Here is a 26166-nt window from a genome sequence, read left to right as displayed (position 1 = left end):
CCTGGGCTGCCTCTTGCTGGCCACGTGTGGACAGGCAGTGTACCTTGGTCGCGGGGTCCTGTAATGCGGCCTGGAGCCTTGTGATACAGTGTCCAGCCAGCCAGGCACCGCTGGTCCTCTGGGGTGAAGCCTGTTTGCCAATAAGGGCTGGTTGGACAGACAGGAGTGCAGCACCCAATTCTGAATCTTTCTAGTTGAGCAACCTCATGTGTAGAGTAAGGCGGATGTGACAGTATTACAGGAAAAGCCTGGCGTGTGGTTGGAGCTCCGTAAGTGCTGGTTGCCTTCAGGCGTGCTCGAAGCTGACTTCCTGTAGGAAGCAGCACTTGAGCTAAGGCTCTGTCTGGATGGTAAGTCCTTGAAGCAAGACATTGTTTGTTTTCTTGTTTTAATGATGGAAAATAGCAAATACCGGCTGGGATGGGACCAGGCAGAGACTGCAGGGAGACAAATTTAGCTGGTAAGGTGGGAATCGGGCAGGCAGTATCTCCAGACAACGTGGAATGAAATCACAAAGCGTTGGCCAAATCTCAGGTTAGACTGAAGAAAAAGCAACACATCAGACGTTAAAAAAATTACAATTCAGCGAGCTTTGTCTTGCATTTAGAGTTTGAGCACGATGGAGAGGTGTAACTACTCCAGAGAGTTCGTTCCTGGAGTGGATCTCGTGGATGGAGAGCAGCGCTTTCTGTGTGATACGTGGGAGTTCAGGGGGTCACATGGGACATGTGGCTGGAGCTGGGGAGTCCCCACTGGACGAACTGGTTTTGGCTTTGTCCACAGGCATGCCGCCTGCAGTTCCAGCCCTCGGAACAGGAGTGGGCAGATTTAGGAGGAGGAGCATTGAGAGAACAGAGGGCAAATGTCCACCCTGGGGCCCACCTGCAGGGCTGCATCTTGACCTGGCCCCAGGAGCCCCTTGTGAATTGATTCACAAGCAAAACCTTTTTTTTTTTCCTTGTTTTTAAAAGACGGAGTCTTGCTCTGTCACCAGGCTAGAGTGTAGTGGCCCGATCTTGGCTCTCTGCACCCTCTGTTTCCCAGGTTCAAGCGATTCTCTTGCCTCAGCCTCCCAGGTAACTAGGACTACGAGCTCATGCCACCATGCCCAGCTAATTTTTGTATTTTTAGTAGAAATGGGGCTTCACCATCTTGGCCAGGATGGTCTTGATTTCTTGACCTCGTGATCTGCCCCACTCAGCCTACCAAAGTGCTGGGATTACAGGTGTGAGCCACTGCGCCCAGCTGCAAAGAACTCTTTTAATGAGGCGCTTTTGATACTGACTAGCAAACCCTTTCCATTGGGTTCTAAGGCAAACCAGTCTTCACTGAGCTGTACTTGATAAACAGATTCTTTTTCTAAGTTTGTTTTTTATACGTTTAAGAATGCACAAAACATGCATACTCAGGGGCGGGGGGGGCATGAATTCTTCCCTCCTGCTTCGTCAGCATATGATTATCAAGTGCCTCTTAGGCGCTCATCACGGTCTGTGCCAGCTGCCTGCATATTCCCGTGAGTGGGAGGCATGAGGTCATTGCTCACAGAGAGTTGGCAGTCTGGCCAGGAAGCTGGGCGCTGGTGGTGACCAGCGTGCTGCATGTGTGGGGGTGTACAGGCTGCCGCTGGGAAGGACCAGGGCACAGCCTAGCGATCTCTGCGGATTTGACAGTCAGCTCCAGGGGAGGAAGTGGTGTTTTGGTCAAGGCCTGAGAGTGCAATCAAAGTCATAGGAAATCAGCACTGCCTTCCAGAGGTCCCGTCTCTTTTCATCGTCATCTGCAGACTACTTATTTTATTGTAAGCAATGTGCCCTTCCAGCTTCAGTCCTGTCCTGTGAAGTATAATCCACCTCGCCAGTCACAGGCCTCTGTGGTTTGTAGGGCCCTGAGGCGCCTGTGCTCAGATTCTTCTGAACTGTCTTTCTTGGCCCTTCCCCTCTTTGCCTTGACACTTATCTCTTAACAAGAAACAGACACACACAACCGTGATTGGTCAGGTAACCGCCCACCACTACCCTGCAAATAGGTACCACCATGGCTGTGTTTCCAGAAACCCACGAAGCTGGTTTGTGTATTTGGTTTCCTAGACTTCTAGCAATACAATGCCTTGATCTGGTCTCTCCGAAAGCGAATCCACGACGTCATCGTGCAGCCAGCCACCCGGGTCCCAGGTTTTCAGTCTGTCCGGCAGTCACTCTTCAGGGCCCCGCACGCTCAGGCCTCCCTCCCACAGACTCAGTGACTCCCAAGGCTGCAGTACCACATGGCCTTCTTCTGTTTCCCTGTGCCCTTCGCAGACTTCATCACAGCCTGACGATGTTCTCTGCAGTTTTCAGAACCCAAGAAGCATTTCTGGAAACCTTCACCTGTGAGAACTCGAAGCCAAGTTATTTTCTAGAGCAAATCAGTATTACCTCTTGTACTCTTGAAGCCTTTTTTTTTTTTTTTTTTGCTTCTTTCTGAATTATATTTTTTTCTTTATAGATCTAAAAAGTTACTTATACAGCCACTTGAAATTCATTTTGTTTCCTCTGATAATATGACTGAGAAATATGAGCTTTTTCATAGAGAAATACATCCCTTGGCCCATGCCAAAGCAGATGTAAAATCAGTTGCATGCAGAGAAAATGAGTGGAATGGTGCACCACGGTTTCCTGCAGGAAATATCCTTGTCTCCCCTCCTTCTTTTATTCCACGCCTGGAGCAAAACTAGACCAGGGCGACCATTTTCTTCTAGCCAGGGGAGGAAGGCATTGTTGCCGTGATCTGTCCGCTGGGAGAGTGTCCTTTAGAGCACACGCTCCTCTGAAGTACAGGATGATGTGCTCACTGGGTGTGCGTGGAGAGGAAGGGTTTCATTCGGCTTTCAGTCGCTACCGCTTTGGAACTGGTACCCATTCAAATACATACGTAAGTGTCTTGCTAAGCAAAACAAAAAACACAAGAGGATTTGGGAAACAGGTTTTCGGGAGCACCTGATTATGGCCGTCACCTCCCTAGGACATGAAATGGATGCTTCAGAATGTCCCAGAGCTGTCCACAGCCATTGCGTGTACTCCCGACTCTATAAATGCTCCAGAGTATACCATGGCCATTGTGTGTGTGTGTCCCCAACTCATTGTGAGTGCTCCAGCATGTACCACAGTCATTGTGTGTGTGTGCACCTGACTCACTGTGAATGCTCTAGAGTGTACTTCAGCCATCGTGAGTGTGTGTACCTGACTCTATAAATGCTCTAGAATGTACCATGGCCTTTGTGTGCATGTGTCTCCAGCTCACTGTGAGTGCTCCAGTGTACTTCAACTGTTGTGTGTGTACCTGATTCTATGAATGTCTGGAATGTACTATGGCCATCATGTACATGTGCACCTGACTCACTGTGAGCGCTCTAGAGTGTACCAGGGCTGTGCTGGGTGTGCACCTGACTCACTGTGAGCGCTCTAGAGTGTACCAGGGCTGTGCTGGGTGTGCACCTGACTCACTGTGAGCGCTCTAGAGTGTACCAGGGCTGTGCTGGGTGTGCACCTGACTCACTGTGAGCGCTCTAGAGTGTACCAGGGCTGTGCTGGGTGTGCCCCTGACTTACCTATAGTCAGCATTGCTTATGGGGGAGTGGGGAGTGAAACTTCACCTACTGCCTGGGATTGGCCACGGGGTTTCTTAGCTAAGGTGCTATTGCACTCTGACAGGTATATCAGGGTAGCCAGTAGAACCTCTGAAGATTTTCGCTGGGGCCCAGGAAATACTGTCTCGGACTGGTACCGTGCTGGGCCTTGCTGGTTGTAGCATTTTTGTGATACGTGGTTTCTGAATATCTGCCATCAGATTTGACCCGTGATACTGGTGTCTACCTCTCTCTGTGGAGCGTGTGGCTTCACAGAGGGTGGCTTCAGCCTCTAATCTACAGTGGGATATAATGTACACCTCTTTGTACAGTGTTTTTACATGAGGTTAACTCCATTAAAAAAAATTTGGATCTAAATCTTAGCTGATCTGAATCTAAATCTGACATCTTTAGGTTGTCGTTTTTAATTTTTTTTGTTAATTGACAAATTATAATCATATGGGGTTACTATTTCTGGATAATTTGAGTTTTATTAAGCACCTATGTTTATGGAAGTTAAACGTCAAATTAAAGAAAAACATTTAGATGAAAACTTTTCAGAACATATTTTGACGTATCCCACTTCTTAGCTAGAGCTTACTGCACGTAGATCCCAGCGATTCCTGGTCATGACTAAGAACAGCTCCCAACACAAACTGTAAAGCCGTGTCGCCCTCACGGCTTGTGAGCACATGCTGGATTTTCAGAGTCCGTCCAGAACGCACTGCCCTAGGTTCTTCGGTTCTGGGTCTGTCTGATTCCTGTATTTTTGCTTCCTTCCCCAAGTCGGTTTTGCTCAGAGTTAATCATCTTTTTTGGCTTGTGGAGTCACCTTCGTTTCTGTTTTCAGCCACCCCTTTTCTCTCCTCATCCACAACTTTGTTCTCTCGTGGACTTAGAAACCAGACGACCACATATGTTGGGACTGTGGGCCATTGAAAGGGCACACTTGTCTTCTGAGCGAAGGGCTTGAGGACGCTGCTCTTTGAAATGCAATATTCAAAGGTTCGAAGTCGTTCAGAGGCCTGTAACACATTTCCTCATTCTAGGGTTGTTGGCTGTTATCCAAATCCAAATGTACTAATGGTTAACTAAGTTTATTTTAAAATAGTCTCATTCGTTAATATGACATCTTCACTCTTACCTGGAATTCTTCACTCTTAGAATTCATCAACAAGTATTAATTGTTGTGTACCCCAAAGGTTGCTGGTCATTGTGGGGAACATAGAAGAGTTTTAATAGATGGGGTGTATGATTCAGAAACCTTTAATCCATTTAGGGACACTTTAGTCACATATTTATGGCACCAAAGAAGGTAGTCAAGGTTAGTGTTTGTGTGCTATTAAAATTGCTCTATGGAAATGTGGATAACTTATAAGCTCTTAACTTTGATTCATAATTAGGTAGTGAGTCTTTGACATCAGATGGGCTAGTTCTCATCCTGTGATGTGTGAGTTAGTTGGGAAGGGAATCTCTGGCTTTCTGGAGCCTCTGTTAAAAACCCCAAGTGTCCTGGTGCTGATGTTGACTGCGTCCTGCTCATACCATGCTGCCAAGTCACTGTCCCCGCGTTCATTGGCATGGCCCACACGGACACTCCTTGCTGCAGCCTTTTGCTTGCTTGCTTCTGGTGGGGAGCACACTTGAGTTCTAAGTGAGATCTGCCAGGGAGCTTACGAATTCCCCTAAATTTACGGCCCGTCACATAGAAAATGTCCCACTCAGTAAGTGCGTTCCTCCGCCAGCACAAGCTCTGTGAGCTGCGCGGCACATCCTTCTCTCCCTGCATGGCAGCTGTCCTTTGGAATTCATTGTCAAGCTGTCCGAACTCTACCTATGCTTACCTGCGATAACTGGGCTGCTGAGAGAAGTGGGATCATTTTGCTCCAAAGAAACATCTTCACCATTAGGATCAGCCATCATCTTACCTGGACATGAGCAGTAGACACGCCATTGTCTTACCTGGACAGGAGCAGTGGACACGCCATTGCCTTACCTGGACAGGAGCAGTGGACACGCCATTGTCTTACCTGGACAGGAGCAGTGGACACGCCATTGTCTTACCTGGACAGGAGCAGTGGACACGCCATTGTCTTACCTGGACAGGAGCAGTGGACACGCCATTGTCTTACCTGGACAGGAGCAGTGGACACGCCATTGTCTTACCTGGACAGGAGCAGTGGACACGCCATTGTCTTACCTGGACAGGAGCAGTGGACACGCCATTGTCTTACCTGGACAGGAGCAGTGGACACGCCATTGTCTTACCTGGACAGGAGCAGTGGACACGCCATTGTCTTACCTGGACAGGAGCAGTGGACACGCCATTGTCTTACCTGGACAGGAGCAATGGACACGCCATTGTCTTACCTGGACAGGAGCAGTGGACACGCCATTGTCTTACCTGGACATGAGCAATGGACACGCCATTGTCTTACCTGGACAGGAGCAGTGGACACGCCATTGTCTTACCTGGACAGGAGCAGTGGACACGCCATTGTCTTACCTGGACAGGAGCAGTGGACACGCCATTGTCTTACCTGGACAGGAGCAGGTTTTTCGGCATCCTAGCTGTAGAGTTTTGGTCGTGTTTATTTTGATGATGATTAGATAAGAGACAGAGAACTCTTTGTCAATCTAGGTGTGATAGGCGTTTGAGCACAGTACTGTGAGCTTTCTGTGTGTTCCTTAAACTATAAATGAGAACGAAATTGTGGTTTTGAATGATATTAATGTTGTGATTACACATAATAAGAGCTCCATGGCCAGTCCTAAGGTGATGGTGTAAGAGAGGTATGCTGGAGGGTGCCCCCAGTCAGTCCGTGTTGTGTTGTGTTGTGTTGTGTTGTGTTGTGTTGTGTTTGAAAAAGAAATAGTGTAGTACCTTATTGATGTCTTTAGTTACTCACAAGTTAAAGCACATGGAATGAAATTCCCTTCTTTGTAAATAAGTATTTTAAGAATTTCACCAGAGAAAACAGAGACCCATATTTGCAACCAAGTTGAAAAATTCTTGGTCCCCGATGGCTTTACTGCAGAGATGTGAGGGTTTTGGTCTATGTTGAGTAACTGAATACACACTGTATCCGTTAGGATGACTTGAGGGGAGATGACGGGAAACTGTGGCTCAAATTGGCTCAAACAACAAGAAATGGCCTGACATCACAGGCAGGGCAGACCCTGCACCTGGTGTGGCCGGTGACAGTACCCCGCCCTGCTCTGAGCTCTGCCCTCCTACCTCCTTCAGTACTTGAGTGCCTAAGGGGGTCGCTACAGAGGGTGTGGGCATCCTGTGCAAATCACCTTCTCTTCGCTGCCTCTCCACTCTCCAGTCCCCACAGGTCTCCCTCAGCTGGTCAGTGTCCATTCCTTAGTTACTGATGAAGCCTACATTGGCGAGTGTCTTAGCTTGGGCTGCCATAGGAAATGCCACATGCTGGGCAGCATCAACGTAGAAATGTGTTCCCAGGGCTGGAAGTCCAGGATCATGGTGTTGGCTGATTTGCTTCCTAGTGAGGGCTCTCTTACTGATGTATAGACAGCTGCCTTCTCGCTGTGTCCTCATGTGACGGAGAGAGAGAGAGGAAGCCTGCCCTCCAGGTCTCTTATAAGGGCACGAATCCCATTGCAAGGGCCCCACCCTCATGACCTCCTCTAATCCTAATCACCTCTCAAAGGCTCCATTTCAAATATAGACAGTCCCAACTTATGGCCTCTCAACTTTACAATGGCATGGAAGTGCTGCACATCGGAGAAACTGCATGTCGAGTCCCATACAACCATTTTAGCTTTCACTTTTGGTATGATATCCAATAAATTACATGAGATATTCAGCACTTTCTTTTGAAGTAGGTCTTGTGTTACATGATTTTCCCAGTTGCAGGCTGATGTGAGTGTTGTGAGCGTGTTTAAGGTAGGCTGGGCTGGCTCTGACCATGAGTGGGTTAGGTGCATTCACTACATTTTCAGCTCATGCTATTTTAAACTACGATGGAGGTGGGGACATGGCCCTGGTGTATATTGAGGGGCACCTGCCGTGCCACACTGGGTGGGAGTCTGGGACTTCTGCACGTGAATGTGGCAGGGGACACAGTCCATAACAGTGAGACAACAGTAATGTGCACTGTGACAGGGTCTGCCAGATGACAGCATAATAAATACTCTAGTGACTGCGGGATGGAACAGGGCTCCTGCATCATGAAGAATGTGTATCACAGCTCTGAGCTACCAGGCTGGGTTTCGCAAACGTTTACGTTAACATTTGGTACTTCTCTTTCTCTTAGTGTCATGTGGGAGCCAATGGGAGACGGGAAGAAAATCATTTCATTGGCTGATAACCATATCCTGCTGTGGGATTTACAGGAAAGCTCAAGCCAGGCTGTGGTAAGTCAAAAGAACAACAGAGCATTTGTTCGTTTTCATATTTTTAAATAGGAACTTTGGCTAAATTCAGAATATAATTATTTATTCATATCAGTTTAGCGTTTTGACCTTAATGAACAGACTGAATTATCAATCAAAGAACTGAGTGATGGGGTCTTTCAGGTAACGCTGTTTAGATGTCACTCAGGGCTTGTGAGATACGACACAGAACGCAGCAGTTTACAAAACGTCCGCCTTTTGCTGCATGTTGAGCAAAGGACAGAGTGGGATGCCCAGGAGAATTTTCTGCTGTTTCAGACATGCCATCCTTTTGATGAATGGATTCTTAAAGTATATTTGGGTAAAATCATACTTTTAAGTAGGGGCAGTAATAACATTTTAATTTTGTAGTGGTGCCTCGCTCTTTTAACGTATTTGCACGAGTTGTGAAAATAACTTTTAGCACTTTCTTTGGGTTGGTTTTGCTTTTAAATATGCATCGTGTGAATGCTTTGTCTCTCACAGAGTGAATATTAATACATATATTTTCATATTTGATTTCTTAAAATTTTCTCTTTTAAAATGTGGCTTTTATATTTTCATCATTTTCTTGCATTTGTTTATGTCAAAGTAGCCACTTTAGAGAGGAAAAAAGGCAAGAACTTTGAACCGATAGCGCTTACAATGTCATTTAGACCTTGAGGGCCGCATTGCCTACACGCAGTCTAAGGATCACGCAAATAGCCATTGGATAGACTTCTCCAGTGGCGGCCTCAGCTTAGATCTGTTTGTTCTTACCATGTTTTTTTTTAGCTCTTCTCCCACACAGTGGCTTAGAATATTAATAAGTCCTTTCCTCAACCCTCTAGCTGACGAGATGGCATGAATAATGATTCATCATTATTAATAAGTGGTACATAAGCAAGACTTAAAAATATTAAATGCCCTGTTAAAGCTTTAAACCTTTGAATGGACAGAAGAGAGTCTCACAGCTTTCACTACGGAATTAAGTGTTGGGCGTTCACCCTGAGCACTGATGGTATTTAAGGAAGAAAATCATTATTTTTATGAAAAACTTTAAATATAAGGCATAGCTTCATTTCTTGGAGTAGAATGCAAATTTCATGCAAACTTTTAAGATAAAACAGGAAACTTGAATGACATTTCATGCCTGAAATTGACCCTCGTAGACCACACCTACAGGTTGGGGAGATATATTCATCATCTTCCACCTTCTGGGAGATTTGGTAGGAAGCCTGGTCATGGTTGATGGCGACGCTTCCTAGCCCCTTCCCTCCATTGTGCTTTAGCAGGACTTTCCCACATGACTGTAAACTTCCAGGAGGAAAGAGGAATATACTTTCCTATTAAAATGCCAGGCTCATGGTAGGCTTTGGGAGAGACACTGGGCAGAGGGCTCAGCTCCTGGTGTAGACACTTGGGTAGAGGGCCCAGCTCCTGGTGTAGACACTTGGGCACAGGGCCCAGCTCCTGGTGTAGACACATGGGCACAGGGACCAGCTCCTGGCGTAGACACTTGGGCACAGGGCCCAGCTCCTGGCGTAGACACTTGGGCAGAGGGTCCAGCTCCTGGCGTAGACACTTGGGCACAGGGCCCAGCTCCTGGCGTAGACACTTGGGCAGAGGGTCCAGCTCCTGGCATAGACACTTGGGCAGAGGGTCCAGCTCCTGGCGTAGACACTTGGGCAGAGGGCCAGCTCCTGGCGTAGACACTTGGGCAGAGGGCTCAGCTCCTGGAGTAGACACTTGGGCACAGGGCCCAGCTCCTGGTGTAGACACTTGAGCAGAGGGCCTAGCTCCTGGTGTAGACACTTCGGCACAGGGACCAGCTCCTGGTGTAGACACTTGGGCACAGGGCCCAGCTCCTGGTGTAGACACTTCGGCACAGGGACCAGCTCCTGGTGTAGACACTTGGGCACAGGGCCCAGCTCCTGGCGTAGACACATGGGCACAGGGCCCAGCTCTTGGCGTAGACACTTGGGCAGAGGGCCCAGCTCCTGGCGTAGACACTTGGGCAGAGGGCCCAGCTCCTGGCGTAGACACTTGGGCAGAGGGACCAGCTCCTGGAGTAGACACTTGGGCACAGGGACCAGCTCCTGGCGTAGACACTTGGGCAGAGGGTCCAGTTCCTGGCATAGACACTTGGGCAGAGGGTCCAGCTCCTGGCGTAGACACTTGGGCAGAGGGTCCAGCTCCTGGTGTAGACACTTGGGCAGAGGGTCCAGCTCCTGGTGTAGACACTTGGGCAGAGGGCCAGCTCCTGGTGTAGACACTTGGGCGGAGGGTCCAGCTCCTGGTGTAGACACTTGGGCAGAGGGTCCAGCTCCTGGTGTAGACACTTGGGCGGAGGGTCCAGCTCCTGGTGTAGACACTTGGGCGGAGGGCCAGCTCCTGGCGTAGACACTTGGGCGGAGGGCCCAGCTCCTGGTGTAGACACTTGGGTGGAGGGCTCAGCTCCTGGTGTAGACACTTGGGCACAGGGCCCAGCTCCTGGTGTAGAGACTTGGACAGAGGGTCCAGCTCCTGGTGTAGACACTTGGGCAGGAGGCCTAGCTCCTGGCGTAGACACTTGGGCAGAAGGCCCAGCTCCTGGTGTGGGAAGAGCTGGGTGGAGCCTTTTGCACACCTGCTGTGCGTGCTGTCTCAGGAAGGATGCCGGAGAGAAAGGAGACCTCAAGTTCCGCATGTTAGGATGCAGCAGGTTCTCATTTGTCCCAACTTTGGAGACCTATTCTGTAATCAAACTGAACACATCTTCAGACCTTCGGTCATCTCAAAAGGATTTCATGGTAGGGTGATTAATCTGTAACTTATTTTCTGCAGAGATCAATTTAGTTTTCTCTCCCCCGTTTTTATCCACTGTCAGCAGTTCTGTCGATATCACTTTGTGACCTTCCACTGTGGTATTTAATACAGAACCCTTCCTATTGATTTCAGCCATCTTCACACCCAGCTTCTCAATGTTTTTTTTTTTTTATTGTTTGAGGATATTGCCTTCTGTGGTGAATCTAATCTTACGCTCACTGCATCATTACCTTTTGCAATTAAAGTGGAGATTCCTTGCCATTTATAATCATTAGCAGAACTCAGGGGAGGCCTGGAGTGGAAGGTTCCGTGGGGGCCACAGACCCCGATGAGGGCAGAGGGATGGCTGTTTGTCTGTGCGTGCTCATTCATCTTCACCTCTCCCAGCTTTCACTCGCCATGAAATGAATAGCTTCTGTCAAGGAGCCGACAGTGCAGAGCAGGAAGAGGGAAGCTTGGTGAGGATCCGCTGCCACCTCTGCCTTCTGTTCATACAGGAGAGCGGGAGCTCCTTGAAGGTGGCTGCCCAGTGTGCCATCTGCTTGGTATGACACACAGCACCCCTTCGGAGGAAGAGAGTGTGCTTCAGGAGCATAGTATTTCTGCAGGAAAGTTTCTAATCAGATGCTTAAAATGTACCACAGGAGGATCAGATAAGAAACATAAGCTGGAGGCACTCCTAGTGACAGCAGCGTGATCCTTGCAGCTAACGCCACGTCCAGGGTGCCTGTAAATGGAAATTGCGTTTGTGTTTTGGGGACCAAGAGAGCAGTGGGCAGAAGCCGAGTTTAATCTCAGGGCTCGTGGGGAGGGGCTTGGAACGTTCTAGGTGGTCAGTGCATTCTGCGGCCCCTTGCCAGCACACCTTGGAAAGCCTGTTCTGTTTTCATCTTCTGTGTTCTCCAAACTGGAAGAGACGCGGCACAGAGGAAAGAAAGAGGCTCGTTTTGTTAGCGTTGAAGTGGAGGACTCGTATCCAAAACCCGGCAGCTGGGTTCCAGCGGCGACCCTCCTGTTCACTGCGGCGACCCTCCCGTTCACTGCGGCGACCCTCCCGTTCACTGCAGCATGCCCATAGGAGGACTAATTTGCCTTTTTTCCCTGATATTGTATTATTAAAATTTTATGTACTTACTTTTTAACTTTCATTTTAGGGTCAGGGGTACATGTGCAGGTTTGCGATGCAGGTGAATTGCACGTCCCGGGTGTTTGGTGTACAGATTATGTCATGACCCGGATAGTAAGCGCAGCACCGGCAGGAAGTGTTCAGTCCTCTCCTCCCATCCTCCACGCAAACTATGTGTGTTCTCACTTACAAGTGGGAGGTAATCCCAGCACTCTGGGAGGCCGAGGCAGGTGGATCACCTTACGTCAGGAGTTCAGGACCAGCCTGGCCAACATGGGGAAACCCTGTCTATACTAACAAAAAAAAAATAATAAAAATGTAGGCCAGCACAGTGGCCTACGCCTATAGTCCCAGCACTTTGGGAGGCTGAGGTGGGTGGATGAAAGGTCCAGAATCCGAGACTAGCCTAACCAACATGGTGAAACCTCGTCTCTACTAAAAATACAAAAATTAGCTGGGTGTGGTGGATGCACCTGTCATCCCAGCTACTCAGGAGGCTGAGGCAGGAGAATTGCTTGAACCCAAAAGCGGAGGTTGTAGTGAGCAGAGATTGCACCATTGCACTCCCACCTGGGCGACAGAGCAAGACTCCGTCTCAAAAAAAAAAAAAATTAGCTGGGCGTGGTGGTGGGTAATCCCAGCTACTCAGGAGTCTGGGGCAGGGAGAATTGCTTAAACCTGGGAGGCGGAGGTTGCAATGAGCTGAGATCGTGCCTACACTCCAGCCTGGGCGACAGAGCAAGACTCCGTCTCTAAATAAATACATATATAAATGAAGTGGGAGGTAAAGGTTGAGGACACCTGGACATGGAGCCTGGGCCGGCAGCACAGGGACCTCCTCAGCTCACTCCAGGCATCGTTTTCTTGCCTGGAAATCAAGAGCCCACCCTACGTGCGGCTGTGATTGTCGTGGGGGTGTTCAGGACAGCTCCTTATCCCATTGTCTGTCCCCTGTCCTCTGTGGCAACACAGACCAGGACAGGTCTCACTCCCCAGCCTCTCTGCAGCCTGGTGTGGCCGGCCTGGGGACTGAATTCTGGACGAACAGACGTGGGTGGGACCAGTGCCTTCACCCTAAATGAGGAGACGTTCCCTGCACTTTGTAAGTCTCTGCTCCTGGAATGCGGAGGTGGCTGGCAGTGCTCTCTCCTGTTCTGTCACCTCTCTTTTCATCTTTTTAGTAGGGTCTTTTTCAGAGCAAAAGTTTCTCTCTCTTTTTTTTTTTAGAACAGTTTTAAGTTCACGGCAAAATTGAGTGGATGATACAGAGACTTCCCACAGCCTCCCCCGCTCTCAACATATCCCCCCGGCATGGGACAGGTGCTGTCACTGAGGAACCCACATGGGCACATCAGCATCACCCAGAGCCCCTTGTTGACATTAGGCTCCCTCTTGGTGCTGGACGTTCTGTGGGTTTGGACGAATGTGTCAGGACACGTTCCTCCACTGTGGTGCCACGCAGAATCGTTTCACGGCCCAAAACAACTCCTGTGCTTCCATGACTGTTCTTTCCTCATGCTGCCCCTCCAAGCCCTTTGCAGGCCTGGATCTTTCACCATCTCTGTCGTTTTGCCTTTTCCAGGATGTCACAGAATTGGAACCAGACATGGATGGTTTTTAGATTGGTTTCTGTCTCTTAGTAATAAGCAATTAAGGTTTCATGGCTTGAAAGCGCATTTCTTTTTATCACGGAGTCATGTTCCATTGTCTGGAAGGTTCTCTGTGTTGAGGAAGTTCAGTCTGTCAGTTTTTCCTTTTATGCCTCGTCCTTTGTCCCCAGGCTGAGAGCTGAGACAACCCGGATGCTGAAGATGTTCTCCTAAGGGGCGAACTTTGTGCATTTGACAGTCTGCTTTGGTTAAGATGCACGGGGCCCTGCAGCATCCTTGCACGCATCCTCACCGTGGCAAGGCCTCCCTGTTGTTCGGGGGGGCACGCGGCCCAGGCCTCCCTGTTGTTGCGGGGGGCACGCGGCCCAGGCCTCCCTGTTGTCGGGGGGGGCACGCGGCCCAGGCCTCCCTGTTGTTGCGGGGGGGGGCACGCGGCCCAGGCCTCCCTGTTGTCGGGGTGGGGGCACGCGGCCCAGGCCTCCCTGTTGTTGGGGGGAGTGTGGACATGGTGTTTCCTGGGCTGCTTGTCTGGAGGATGCGGTTATTGTCTAGAGGTTTTGTGTCCTACTCGGCTTCCCCTTTTTGAAAAAGTCTCTTTCAGTGGGCTCTTCTAGGGCCTTTCTTTTTGGTGTTTCCTGGCTGTCAGCTGCTTCAGCTCCAGATCTGGGGTGAATGAGGCAGACGGAGACCCCAGGGAGCCCCACCACGTGCCTCTTCGTGACCTCGTGGGTCTTCTCTCTCCTGACTTGCAGTCACCCTCTGTATGTGTGCAGCGCCCAGGCTTTGCGGTACTCAGTGAGGGAAACATGGAAAGGCGTGCGCCCCACCCCCAACAGCAGCCCTGAGAACACGCTGCTGCTTACCCTCTCCACTAGTGTTCCCGCTTCTGGAGACCTTGGTAAATAGTATGAGAACTCTTCCCTTGTCTAGTTAGAGGAAAGAATCTGAACGCTCCGAATGAGTGCACACAGATCCCGTGTGTGTGCCGTCATTCATCCGGCTGGAGGCTGTGCGGGGAGGAGGGTCACAGGGGAGTGGGGGAGCAGGGATGGCCCCAGGACACCCTGCACCTGCCACGGGCCTCATTCACAGGAGAAGGACCCACCGAGTGTTTCCTGGGGGATTTGGGATTGAGTTATGACTGCAAGAAGTCAGCCATGCTCCAAGCATACCAGAATGCCATGGCCAAATTCATTCAACAGACGCTCAGCAAGCACACTTTGGAGAGGGTAAGAAGGACTTTCTCCAACAAATTGTCAGTTCTCAGTATTTTTAAGGAGTCCTTTGAAACAAAGACACAGACCTCCTCGTCATCAGGTAGTTGGGCCCCTCCTGACGGATGAGAAGAGGAATGCTGACAGGAGCAGAGGAAGTTTCTGAAGGACGTGGTCTGAGTGCTGGACTGGGGCTGCGGGTCAGGCCTGATGCCCTGTGAGTCCCCCCCCCGTGCACGAGGTGATCACGGCGGCTCCTGCCTGCCCGTCCCTCTCCTGTCCTCCTGCAGGTCTGTAGCTTGCTCTTACTGAGTACCTTGAATAATCAGTAACATTTTGTCCTATGAGCATGAATTTGATTTTTGGAAAAAGTTAATTGGAACAAAATCTGGTAAATAAAACAGATCAGTAAGCTTTGTAAAAGCTGATTAGTAGAAAACGGGTTAAAACCACATCAAAACTGGTTTCCTGGTGAGACTCATGAAATGACATTCCAAAATATTTCAAGCAGTGGCTGCATCATTAAAATAAATGCCACCTCTACAGCCAGGGGTATTAGACAATGGCCCACTGCAATTCAGGTTTTGGATATATGTGTTTTGAAAAAGCAGCAATCTTTAAGAAAGCATGTAGTTAGTGATTTACTAAGCTGCATATTTTGGCATCATCGTGTAATTTACTAAGTTGCATAGTTTTACTATCATAGCATAAGGCTACATATCTAGTTTGATTTTGTAAATACTGCAGCTCAGTAGATTTTCCTGTTAGTCTTCCACTCAGATCTTGAATAAAAGTCATTAAAAAGCAAAAGTGGCTGGGTGCTGGTATCTGGCAACTGGAGCGTGTTTCCCAAGCTCTTAAAAGACTTCTTTCTGGTAATACAAAACAAATTATGTATTTTTAGAACCAAGCGTATTTAAGAAAGAGGAGCCGCTCACCTTGGGGAGCTTCGACTCAGGCTCCCTGTCAGCACGCGCTGTTCTGAGTGCTGCCCCTTCCAAGGGCCATCTGATCTGGGACGTGGTGCCAGGGCTTTGATGGCAGACACAAAGCCTCTGGCTTTTGTAATGGACGTGGTTACAGGGCCTGTGGTTTCTAGATGATGCCTTTAATGTGAAATTTCAAGTTTTGCTGGGACTAGCGTGGGTCAGTGGGAAGGTGCAGACTCCAGGATGACCTGAAGGGGGCAGTCGGGGAGGCCCGGGGGTTGGGGAGAGGCGGTGGGGGAGGTGGAGGAGGTGTTGGGGGCAGCAGGAGGTGCGGTGGGGAGGCAGGGCAGGCCTGGGGGGCTGGGGAGGCACTGAGCTGGTGAGTCCCCCTGCAGCTGAGGCAGAGTTCAGCCTGCAAAACCAGGTCCCCTTCCTGCCACTCGTTAACAGTGTGACCCTGGACATGCTCCTCGGCCTGACCACGTCAACCTCCACATCGTTAAGTAGGGAGCCTGAGGCAATTTAACAGTGGAATTACAGGTTACAGAACAGCGGTCCTCACGCCGAGCATCGCGGGCGTGCCTGTCGGGTGATGGACAGGCGGGTAGGTGGATGTGGACGGGTGCGTGGATGCACGCATGCATGACAGAGCAGCTGTAATACCTGATCTCCAACACTGGACTGTAGGCGAAGGTCACCCATAGGAGGGGTACCAAGGAGACCCTGGTGCAGAGCCAAGAAAGAATGTGAGGTCCCAGAAAGCAATCTGTGTCTCCTTCATAATTAAACGACTTTCCCCAAAGTCAGCAAGTGATCATTACAGTCAGACGTGAGGGACCCGGGCGCTGGCATCACGCTCTGCTCCCAGGGTTTGCTGCCCTCATTATTCTTTTTAAAAGATCTTTTTCCCTCTCCCAAGAATTGCCTCTAATTAGACCCATCTCTCCAACAGATCACTAGTGTCTAATTGGGGTTGCAGAAATATTTTTTATAGTTTAGTCCATCTTGGTAAAAAAATTTCAGATCTGTACTCATGGCCTTTCCAGTTTTGAGTGTGTAGAACTGAGGTCAAACCTGCCTTTTTGGGTTTAAGACACGCATTTTTTTCCTCCAGTAACAGAGCTTAGATTTTGGTGTAGCAAAGGAGAAGTCAAAAACCCTTTTAGTTCTATTCTTTCTACAAATAGAATCCTTTTAGAAATAAACTGAAAATAAGTTTAAAACATCACATCCTGTCACCTAATGGGGACAACCGATGCCCTGTGTACATTTTCTAATACAGGAAGGCTCTACTTTTCCAGGGGGCCACGTTCCAGACTCTCATGGGAGTGAGCTCTGTGCACCTCACACTTCGCCTCCTTAGGAGACGGCGCCCTCGATGGTGTGTGGGAGCCTGCAGCCCCCTGGGGCTCTGTGTCCCATTTGTGCTAGGTGTGCAAGCTCCCTCGGGGCCAAGGGCCCACCTGCTGTGTGACCGTGGCAGGACCCACCTCCATCCTCTCTCTCGACCCTGGTGCTACCAACTCCTGCCATCTGGAAACAGGAGCTTTGGCAGCCAGGTATCCCACCACCAGAGCTCGGGCATCCCGCCAGGAGAGCCCAGGTGACCCGCCATGAGAGCCCAGGTGTCCCGCCACCAGAGCCCGGGTGTCCCGCCACCAGAGCCCGGGTGTCCCGCCACTAGAGCCCGGGTGTCCCGCCACCAGAGCCCGGATGTCCCGCCGTGAGAGCCCGGCCCGCGCTACATCCTCTTCCTTTTCTTTTTCTTCTGTGTCCTGAAGGTGGCACTGGGCCCTGGAGACTCCAGCAGATTCCATATCTGTCGCCTCCGTCAGACCATAGTGCTCCAGAAGACGGCGTCAGTGTTTGCCTGCATAAAGACTGCTCAGAGCTCTTCTGAATGTGCCAAGGTGCTATTTTTTGAGTCATAGTAAAGATGAAGAAGAACGTTTAAGATGCCTGCCACATGCTAGGCGATGTCTGCACACTCGACATGTATTATCTCATTTAATCCTTATAACCCTTCCGGGTAGATCCTTTAATACCACCATGGTGTGCGTGAGTTATAGGAGCTGGAGCCAAGCCTCAAAGAGAATAAGTAACCTAAGTGGTAGCTTACTTGGAAGCAGAGCTGGGATTCAAGCTTGGGGTGTTCACGTTCAAAGCCGGGACTGGAATTCCCAACCAGAGTCAGGGAAGAGAAGTGTCCGTCGGTGTCATTGGCATTCTCAAATGGGCATTAGAGGTGCGGCAGGTGGGCTGTGTTTGGCTGCAGGACATAGGAAGTGACTTACACAATGAGGAAGCTTTATTATCTGCTGTAACAAGACACATGGAAGCAACGTCTTCACAGCATCCAGGTCTTAGCTGCATCTTTCCACTCTGCCGTATCCGCATGTGACCGCTTTCTACCTTCATGACTGCAAGGCAGCTGCAGCATTCCAGCCATCACATGCAGCCTCTCAGAATTCCAGTGCAGAGACAGCAGATTTCTCTGTTTGTATGGAAGGCCTTCCTTGGAGGTGCCTCTGTTCAGTTGTCAGACACAATTGCAAGTCATGTCTGAACTAGTCATTGGTGAGAACATTTCCTCCTGCTCGGCTCAGAGCAGTGTCAGTCCCTGAGGATGGGAAGGGGCTCATGGTGGGGTGGTCATGGCCGTTTTGTAAGCCAGCCTCTCCCGTCTGCCACGCAGCCCAGGGCACACAACCTGGGACACACCTGCACTGGGTGCTTCCTGCGTCCTGTTCCCTAGACACCAAAGCCTTGCTGTTTCTTCACCCTGCTGTTCTCTGTCCGAGAAGGTGGCAGAGTTGTGCCTGCTTCATTCTGCTGGTCTTCCATTTTCCTCGTTACTGGTCAGCATGCGTGTAGTAGGGTCTGCTGTGAGTTCAGCCTGCACATAGTAGGATCTGCTGTGAGTGCGACCTGCATGTAGTAGGGTCTCTTGTGAGCACAGTGTGCACATAGTAGGGTCTCTTGTGAGTATAGTGTGCACATAGTAGGCTCTGTTGTGAGCACGGCCTGCACATAGTAGAGTCGGCTGAGAGTGCGGTCTGCATGTAGTAGGGTGTGCTGCGAGTGTGGCATGCATGTAGTAGGGTCTCTTATGAGCACAGTGTGCACATAGTAGGCCCTGTTGTGAGAACGGTGTGCATGTAGTTGTGTCTGCTGTGATAGTGGCATGCACGTAGTAGGGTCTGTTGTGAATGCAGTGTACATGTAGTAGGGTCTGCCGTGAGAGTGGCCTGCATATAGTAGGGTCTGCTGTGAGTGCGGCCTGCACATAGTAGGGTCTGCTGTGAGTGCAGTCTGCACATAGTAGGGTCTGCTGTGAATGCAGTGTACATGTAGTAGGTCTGCCGTGACTGCAGTCTGCACGTAATAGGATCTGCTGTGAGTACGGCCTGCACATAGTAGGGTCTGCTGTGAGTGCGGCCTGCATGTGGTAGGGTCTGCTGTGAGCGCGGCCTGCACGTAGTAGGGTCTGCTTTGAGCACAGTGCTGTGTCTCCGTGGTTTTCCTATCCTCCAGATCAGCCCACCCTTGTCATCTCTGTGGATCTTGACAGCAGGAAGTACAGCTTTTTGTCTTTCAAAATCTTACGCTGAGACTCTTGTTAGATGTGCTCCCCATGAACCGCGGCAGCTGGCGCCGGGCACATGGTTTTGTTCGTTGGGAGGTGTATTCCTTTGTTCCTGCCCTGGCATTAGTAACATCTCCCTCGAAAGTTTTGTGGGATGCCTTTAATCATTTCTTTTGGACTGGGAAGCTCTGAATATTTTTCTCTAATGCTGAAAAACAGATTACTGCATGCATCGCGCCCTGTGGAGTTCTTGCTGAGTTCTGTCTCCATGTCCCCAGGAAACCAAAAAATGTGATTGATTAACCTTACAACTTACACTGTACCGTCTGCCCTGAGTAGACCCTCACAAATTGATGGTGAAATATCTTTCAGGCTTTTATTAAAATTCACCTTCCAGACTTCTTGCACCTGTGAGCATGAAGTTTCCAGGGCCTTGGGAGTACACGCATTAGCATGATCGGTGGGGTGGAATCAGGAGACAGATCCCGTTTCTGCCTCCAGCTGCTGTGGCCGTGGGCAGCTCACTCGCTCTCCCTGGGTTCTAGTTTTCCCAGCGGTGGAGTAAGGGGGACCAGAGCCCGCCTCTGAGCTGCTGAGATCCATCAGGGTCTCCCCTTCTTTGGGGGTCTCCTCCTCACCTCTGGTCAGTGCCTCGTGTTAGTTATCTGATGCTGGAACAGATGACCTCAAAGCGACCTGCTCGGCATGGCCCATGTGTGTGTCAGCTTTTGTGTGGACCACGTGGAATCCAAGCACACCTCAGCACTTCCACTTGAAGCCTTGCACGAGGCTGTGGTCTCAGGGTCAGCGGGGCTGGGTTGCCCCAGCCTGGACCACGAAGAGTCTGCCTCCGAGCTCACCACCGAGCTGCTGGTTGGATGCAGCTCCTTCTGGGCCACTGGACTGAGGGCCTGGATTCCTCCAGCTGTTGACCAGAGGCCACCCTCAGCTCCTGGCCGTGTGGTCCCACAGTGTGAAGCTTGCCTCATCCCAGCCAGCAAGATGAAGCCCAGATCTCTTCTCTAATCTGCCGAGGGACCCCGCCCTGCTGTGCTGGTCAGAGGCTGGCCGCTCTTGGGCAGGGACTCCACAGGCCACCAAGTCCAGGGGCCATCCCAGACACTGCCGACCACGGGCCTCTTCTGCTTCCAGCTTCCCTGGTTTTCAGCCTCCTCATGCTGCAGCTTCATTTCTGCCAGCTCTGCTTTCTCTATCCACCCTCCAGCTGGAGAAGGCGTCCGACTGTGTGCTCTCCCACCCCACTCGGCGCTGTTGTCCTGGCCACCCAGCCTGAAGGGGGACATGCCCCGGCCATGGGCTCTCCTGCCTGACTCAGTGCTGTGCTGTCCTGGCCACCCGGAGGTACACACCCTTGCCCTGGGCTCTCCCACCCCACTCAGCGCTGTTGTCCTGGTCACCCGGCCTGATGGAGGACACGCCCCAGCCGCAGGCTGTCCCACCCCATTCAGTGCTGTCCTGATCTGGCCACCCGGCTGGTCCGTTTTGCCTCTGACTGCCAGCCTGTGGTTCTCCTTCAACTGGGTTTCTTTACGTGGCCTGTCTCTGCCTTGTGCAGGCTTTTGTATTTGCCAGGAATGGCTCACTCCTGTCTCACTGTTTTAAGTTCTGTTCAGTCTGTCAAGCCCATCTCAGTTCCTAAGCCTCTGAAGTCTTTCCCTAGTTGCTGTAACCTGGACAAGTTCGACTTTCTTTGAAATCCCTCTCAATTGATGTTATTATCATTTCCCCTGACTTTGTCATTTGTGAGCTAGCTTTTAAAACATTATACAATTATTTGATTGCTCCAAACCTCAGTTTTCTCATCTGTAAAATGGGGGCGTTAACATCTACATCATGTGACTTGTGACAGTTTCCCTAGGAAATGAACATAAATACTTAGCACAGGGCCTGGCATTGAATAACTGATGAGTTTTATCTGTTGAGTATTTTCTTTTCATTGTGCACATTTACCTCTGCAGCCAGACGGTGAGTGTAACGAGAACAGAAGCCACGTCTGCCATCGTGGCACTCAGCACGGCGTGGCACTCAGCATGGCGTGGCACTCAGCATGGCGTGGCACTCAGCATGGCGTGGCTCTCAGCACGACCAAGGGGCTTGCTCAGTAAAGACTTGCTGAGCAGTTACAGGGCTAATTGGTGGTTGGTTGATGGCTTAATTAATTAATCAACTTACTGTTTCAAAAATCTAGACTAGTCTGGAAGCTGAAGTCTGGGACATGTGTGACCCCGTGGGCTTTGGACACAAGGGGCATTCCGTTTTGCTGACTGAACTTCTGCAAGGAGCCCTTAGGAGTTAAAAGCTGATGAAGTATAGGAGCTTGGTGGAATCGCTCTGCTGGGGTGCAGCTGGCATTGTTTGGCTCAGGGTTTTGGGCCTTCTCCTTCTGGAATGGCTCTTCTCCCACACACGCCATCAAGAACTCACGTGTCCAGGTCACTGCTGAGTTTGCATTACCTTCTGAAGATGAGACCTTGTGTTTCTGTCTTCCTGAAGTGTTTCATAATGAACCAATATAGTTTACAGAAAGTTAACGGGACACAATATTGATTAGTTAGAAACAGTATCCAACCTTTTCATTATATCTGCTTATTGGTCTTATATTTTGACTATATTCATTGTCATCAGTGGATATTCATTACCCAGATAATAGGTCTTCAGAAAGCTGAAATAGTACTGGTAAAAAAAAAAAGTCACTTGAGATTTTTTTTTTTTAACCTAAAGGGAATATTACCGAAGTATTGCTTCATCCATATTGTCCGTGTGGAAGTTAAGGCACAGAACTTAACTCCCTGTAGGCTGCCACAGTTAAGTCCCAAAATTAGCTCACCCTGTGTCTCTGAGACAATGTGAACCCTCTGCCTGTTGCTAGTTTTTGGCATGATATTGCTACCAATTTCCCTCTTTAGGAAACTGTATTCCATCATTGCTGTTGGCAACATCTATTCTGCCTTCCTCCCAAATTGGCTTTTACTAAAGGTTCTTCTTGTAGCTTAGAGTTTAGGGGTGGCGTCGTGAACTTCCCAGCTCCGATTTCTTTCTCGCTCGGCAGCTTCACGAGGGACCTTCTCCTTGGCTCCCGTGTAGCACCCTGCACACGCTGTGGTTTGTCGAGCTTGCATGGGAGCCACGCCCTCCGTCCTCGTGGTGCCTCTGCCCCGTCTGTGTGTGTCCATGCTGAGCATTCTTGGGAGCGCGCCTCCCTTGCCAGCTGGAAGAGCTGCACTTTCGGGGCTGCAAAGGTGATGAGAAGGAAGAGACACTAAAATCTGATGGGTGAATGGGGAGGTGGGCAGTGCCTCTGGTTTGATGAGCAGAGTGCTCCCCTTTTGTTCATATCCCCTGCCCGCCGCCAGGGTTGATTGTTCCTGGCGAGTGCCTGGCCCGGTTGTGCCAGTCTGCCTCCTCCTCCAGCAATTTGGGGTGAGGTCTAAGGGTTGGCTCATCTTTAGGTGCCTGGTCAGGGGATGTCAGGCCCTGGTGCTCCCGGTGGCTTTGCCTTCTGCCCTGTGGACGTTCGGGAGCCAGGGTGGAGTGAGAAAGAGAGAAATAGAGCAGGTGTGGAGAGCGGTGGCCAGCTGAGGGTGGGAGCCTGTGTCTGGGGCTTGGCAGCCCCATAGCCCAACGTAGCTCCTACCCCTTAGTGCTGAGACACCCCAGGCTCCTCAGGCTCAATTTCCCTTTACTGGCGCTAGTTGGAGTCTGGCATCTGAGCTGCTGCACACTCTGCTGTCACTGTGTGGAGTGCACGGGCTGTGTCCTTCTGACAGCTGGCCCGGACCCTGGCTGTTCTCACCACAATCAGTGCTTGGTTCCAGCCCTGTCCCCGCCGTTCTGCCTGGCACTGCGCCGGCTACCCGGGTGAGCCAACCAGAGTCTCACCGTGAACGTCTGGGCATGGTGTTCACGACCCAGGTGTAACCCCGCCATGCTCTCTCGTGCTTGTGCATGCTGGAGTCTGCTCTGCCACCCTCCCTGCCCCACCCCCGGTGCGCCTTTCAGTCTGCACAGGCCTCCTAAGGCCCCGACTGGGCGGCGGCTCCCACTTCCTCCTCTTGTGCTCCTGGCGCCTTCCTGCTTGGTCCCTGTGCGGGAGGCATGCCTTCCAAGTGTCCCCGCACCGCAGGAATGCAATTAACATTTCCTGCCTGGAGCAGAATTAGCCCTTCAGCTCACTGTGGAGAGGGGATCAGTAAGTCACCCTTGGCACGTACGGCAGTAGAGCAGATCGTTTACCAGGGAGATTGTAAAACAAAAGCCCCAGCTTTCCCTAAAGAGACATCCTTTGGCCTCCTGAAAGTCACTGGATTGTGGGGATGAAAGTGGTGGGCCAGGGTGGGCAGGGACCTGGGCACAGGTGAGCTGGGCTGTGGGCACACAGGAGGCTCTCTATAAACCAGAGAAGGCGCCCAGCAGCAGCCATCTGCCTGAGGGCTGGGAGGGAGCAGCCAGGTCCGCTACACGGCCACAGCCAGCCTGCCAGTGCTCCTTGTCCAAGCGATGCCTCGGAGAGCACCTCCAACCATCACTGATCACCATGGCTGTTCTTCTCCCAGCTCTCAGTGAGGCCCAGGTGCCACCCCAGCCCTAACCCCTTGCTTGTGCCCAGATGTGATGGAGACACACCCCACGTGCCTGCCCCGATGGAGACACACCCCACGTGCCTGCCCAGATGGAGACACACCCCACGTGCCTGCCCAGATGGAGACACACCCCACGTGCCTGCCCAGATGGAGACACACCCCACGTGCCTGCCCAGATGGAGACACACCCCACGTGCCTGCCCAGATGGAGACACACCCCACGTGCCTGCCCAGATGGAGACACACCCCACGTGCCTGCCCCGATGGAGACATACCCCACGTGCCTGCCCCGATGGAGACACACCCCCATGCCTGCCCAGATGGAGACACACCCCACGTGCCTGCCCAGATGGAGACACACCCCACGTGCCTGCCCCGATGGAGACACACCCCACGTGCCTGCCCAGATGGAGACACACCCCACGTGCCTGCCCAGATGGAGACACACCCCACGTGCCTGCCCAGATGGAGACACACCCCACGTGCCTGCCCAGATGGAGACACACCCCACGTGCCTGCCCAGATGGAGACATACCCCACGTGCCTGCCCCGATGGAGACACACCCCCATGCCTGCCCAGATGGAGACACACTCCATGTGCCTGCCCCGATGGAGACACACCCCCATGCCTGCCCAGATGGAGACACACCCCACGTGCCTGCCCAGATGGAGACACACCCCACGTGCCTGCCCCGATGGAGACACACCCCCATGCCTGCCCAGATGGAGACACACTCCACATGCCTGCCCCGATGGAGACACACCCTACATGCCTGCCCCGATGGAGACACACCCCCGTGCCTGCCCCTATGGAGACACACCCCCGTGCCGACCCTGATAGAGACACACCCCCGTGCCGGCCCCGATGGAGACATACCCCCGTGCCTGCCCAGATGCAGACACAGTCCTGTCACCTCTGCTCAGATGCAGACACAGCCCTGTCACTTCTGCTGAGATGCGGACACACCTACGTCCTCTGCTCAGATGTGGACAGACACCCCCCACAGCTTCCCAGATGTAGACAGACACCCATGTCACCTCTGCCCAGATGTGGACACACCCCCATGGCTGCCCAGGTGCAGACACAACCTGACTTCTGCCCAGATGTGGAGTCATGAGTACCCTGTTCCCCCAGTGAGTGTCTTGCGTCCCCACCTTCTCTTGGCCTCCTCTCACCGCCGTAAGGCTCTGTCAGGATGGTGGCTTTCAGTTTCCAAAAACTTTTCCTGAAGTATCAGAGTAGGCGTTGGGAATGGGAGATGGAGCTGCGGTTCTTCCTGGGCCCGAGGCCCCTTGCCCCTGACTGAGCACAGCGTCTGCCTCTCTTACTGATGACTGTCCCTCTCGGCTTCTGACCAGGACTGCTTGGGGTTCTCGTCTCTCTCACAGCCCTTGTGCATAGGACTGCAGGGACCAGGTCTTGTGGCTCAGGCCTCCCAGTGGCCACCTCTGAAGGGATGCCTCTTGCTGGGAGGGCCCCGGAGCTCTGCAGCCAGTGCACTTTCCTGGAAAGCCCTGTACCTGTGGCTGAGACAGTGCCCTGTTTCTCACTGGGAGCCGCTTGTCTTTCCCTTCTGCCTGGCGGTTTCCAAGCACAGCCCCTGCCTGTCTCTGCAGCGGGCACTCACTCTGTAGGGACCTCCAGGCCTTGTTCACCCTGAGCCTAGATGCCCACCCTGCCCCTGCCCAGCAAAGCCCCTCAGTAAATCTTGTGCGATGGTGAACAAATTCCGGCACCAGCTCGGTCACTGGCCTCTCACGGCCTGTCTGGCAGCTTGTTCAGACCTGTTCTTGGCCCGGCCCGGCCCTGCCCACCTCACCAGCCACCTGCCTCAAGCCTCTCTCAGAGGGCTCCGAAGAGCACAGCTGATTTGAAAGTTAAAGGAATTAGTGGTGGGAACTGTGTCCCTCAGGAGGAGTTGGGGGCAGGTGTGACAGAGGACCCTGGGGCAGACCTGGACCCTTCCTGCCTTCAGCACTTATCCTGTGCACTGACATTCAAACCCGAAATGGACACAGCCATGCAGCCAGCACGCACGACCCCCATGCATGAAATCCCAGGAGGGCAGAGGAACCAGATGGGGATCTTCTCCCAGGCTCACGACCAGGCCACACCCTCTGTTAGGCAGGAGGGGGTTTTAGCTCTAACACCAGCCCCAGAGGGCCCTGCTGAGGTCGTGGTGATCAGCTCAGTGGCTTGGGGCGGTCTGATTGACTTCCAGGTGAAGGCCGCGTGGGCCTGGAGATGGAGGGGGGGAAGGGGTGTGCCCTGAACACAGTGTTTGATCGAACGGAGCATTTGTCCCGT

General features: G+C 51.6%; 1 protein-coding gene across 4 annotated transcripts in view; it reads left to right on the top strand.

The window, feature by feature from the left end:
- The window catches only part of EIPR1 (EARP complex and GARP complex interacting protein 1), a 168296-nt gene that overhangs the window by 134090 nt on the left and 8040 nt on the right, over positions 1-26166 (top strand). For all 4 annotated transcript variants that reach the window (XM_010350084.3, XM_074393507.1, XM_003939428.4 and 1 more), the window contains one exon: positions 7888-7987. In XM_010350084.3, the coding sequence (XP_010348386.1) occupies positions 7888-7987 (100 nt within the window). The remainder of the gene's footprint in view (positions 1-7887; positions 7988-26166) is intronic.

Source organism: Saimiri boliviensis, chromosome 1 (genome assembly GCF_048565385.1).
Source record: "Saimiri boliviensis isolate mSaiBol1 chromosome 1, mSaiBol1.pri, whole genome shotgun sequence".
NCBI lineage: Eukaryota > Metazoa > Chordata > Mammalia > Primates > Cebidae > Saimiri > Saimiri boliviensis.
Note: the sequence above shows the minus strand (reverse complement) of the source record. Positions and strands in the feature narration are given on the sequence as shown.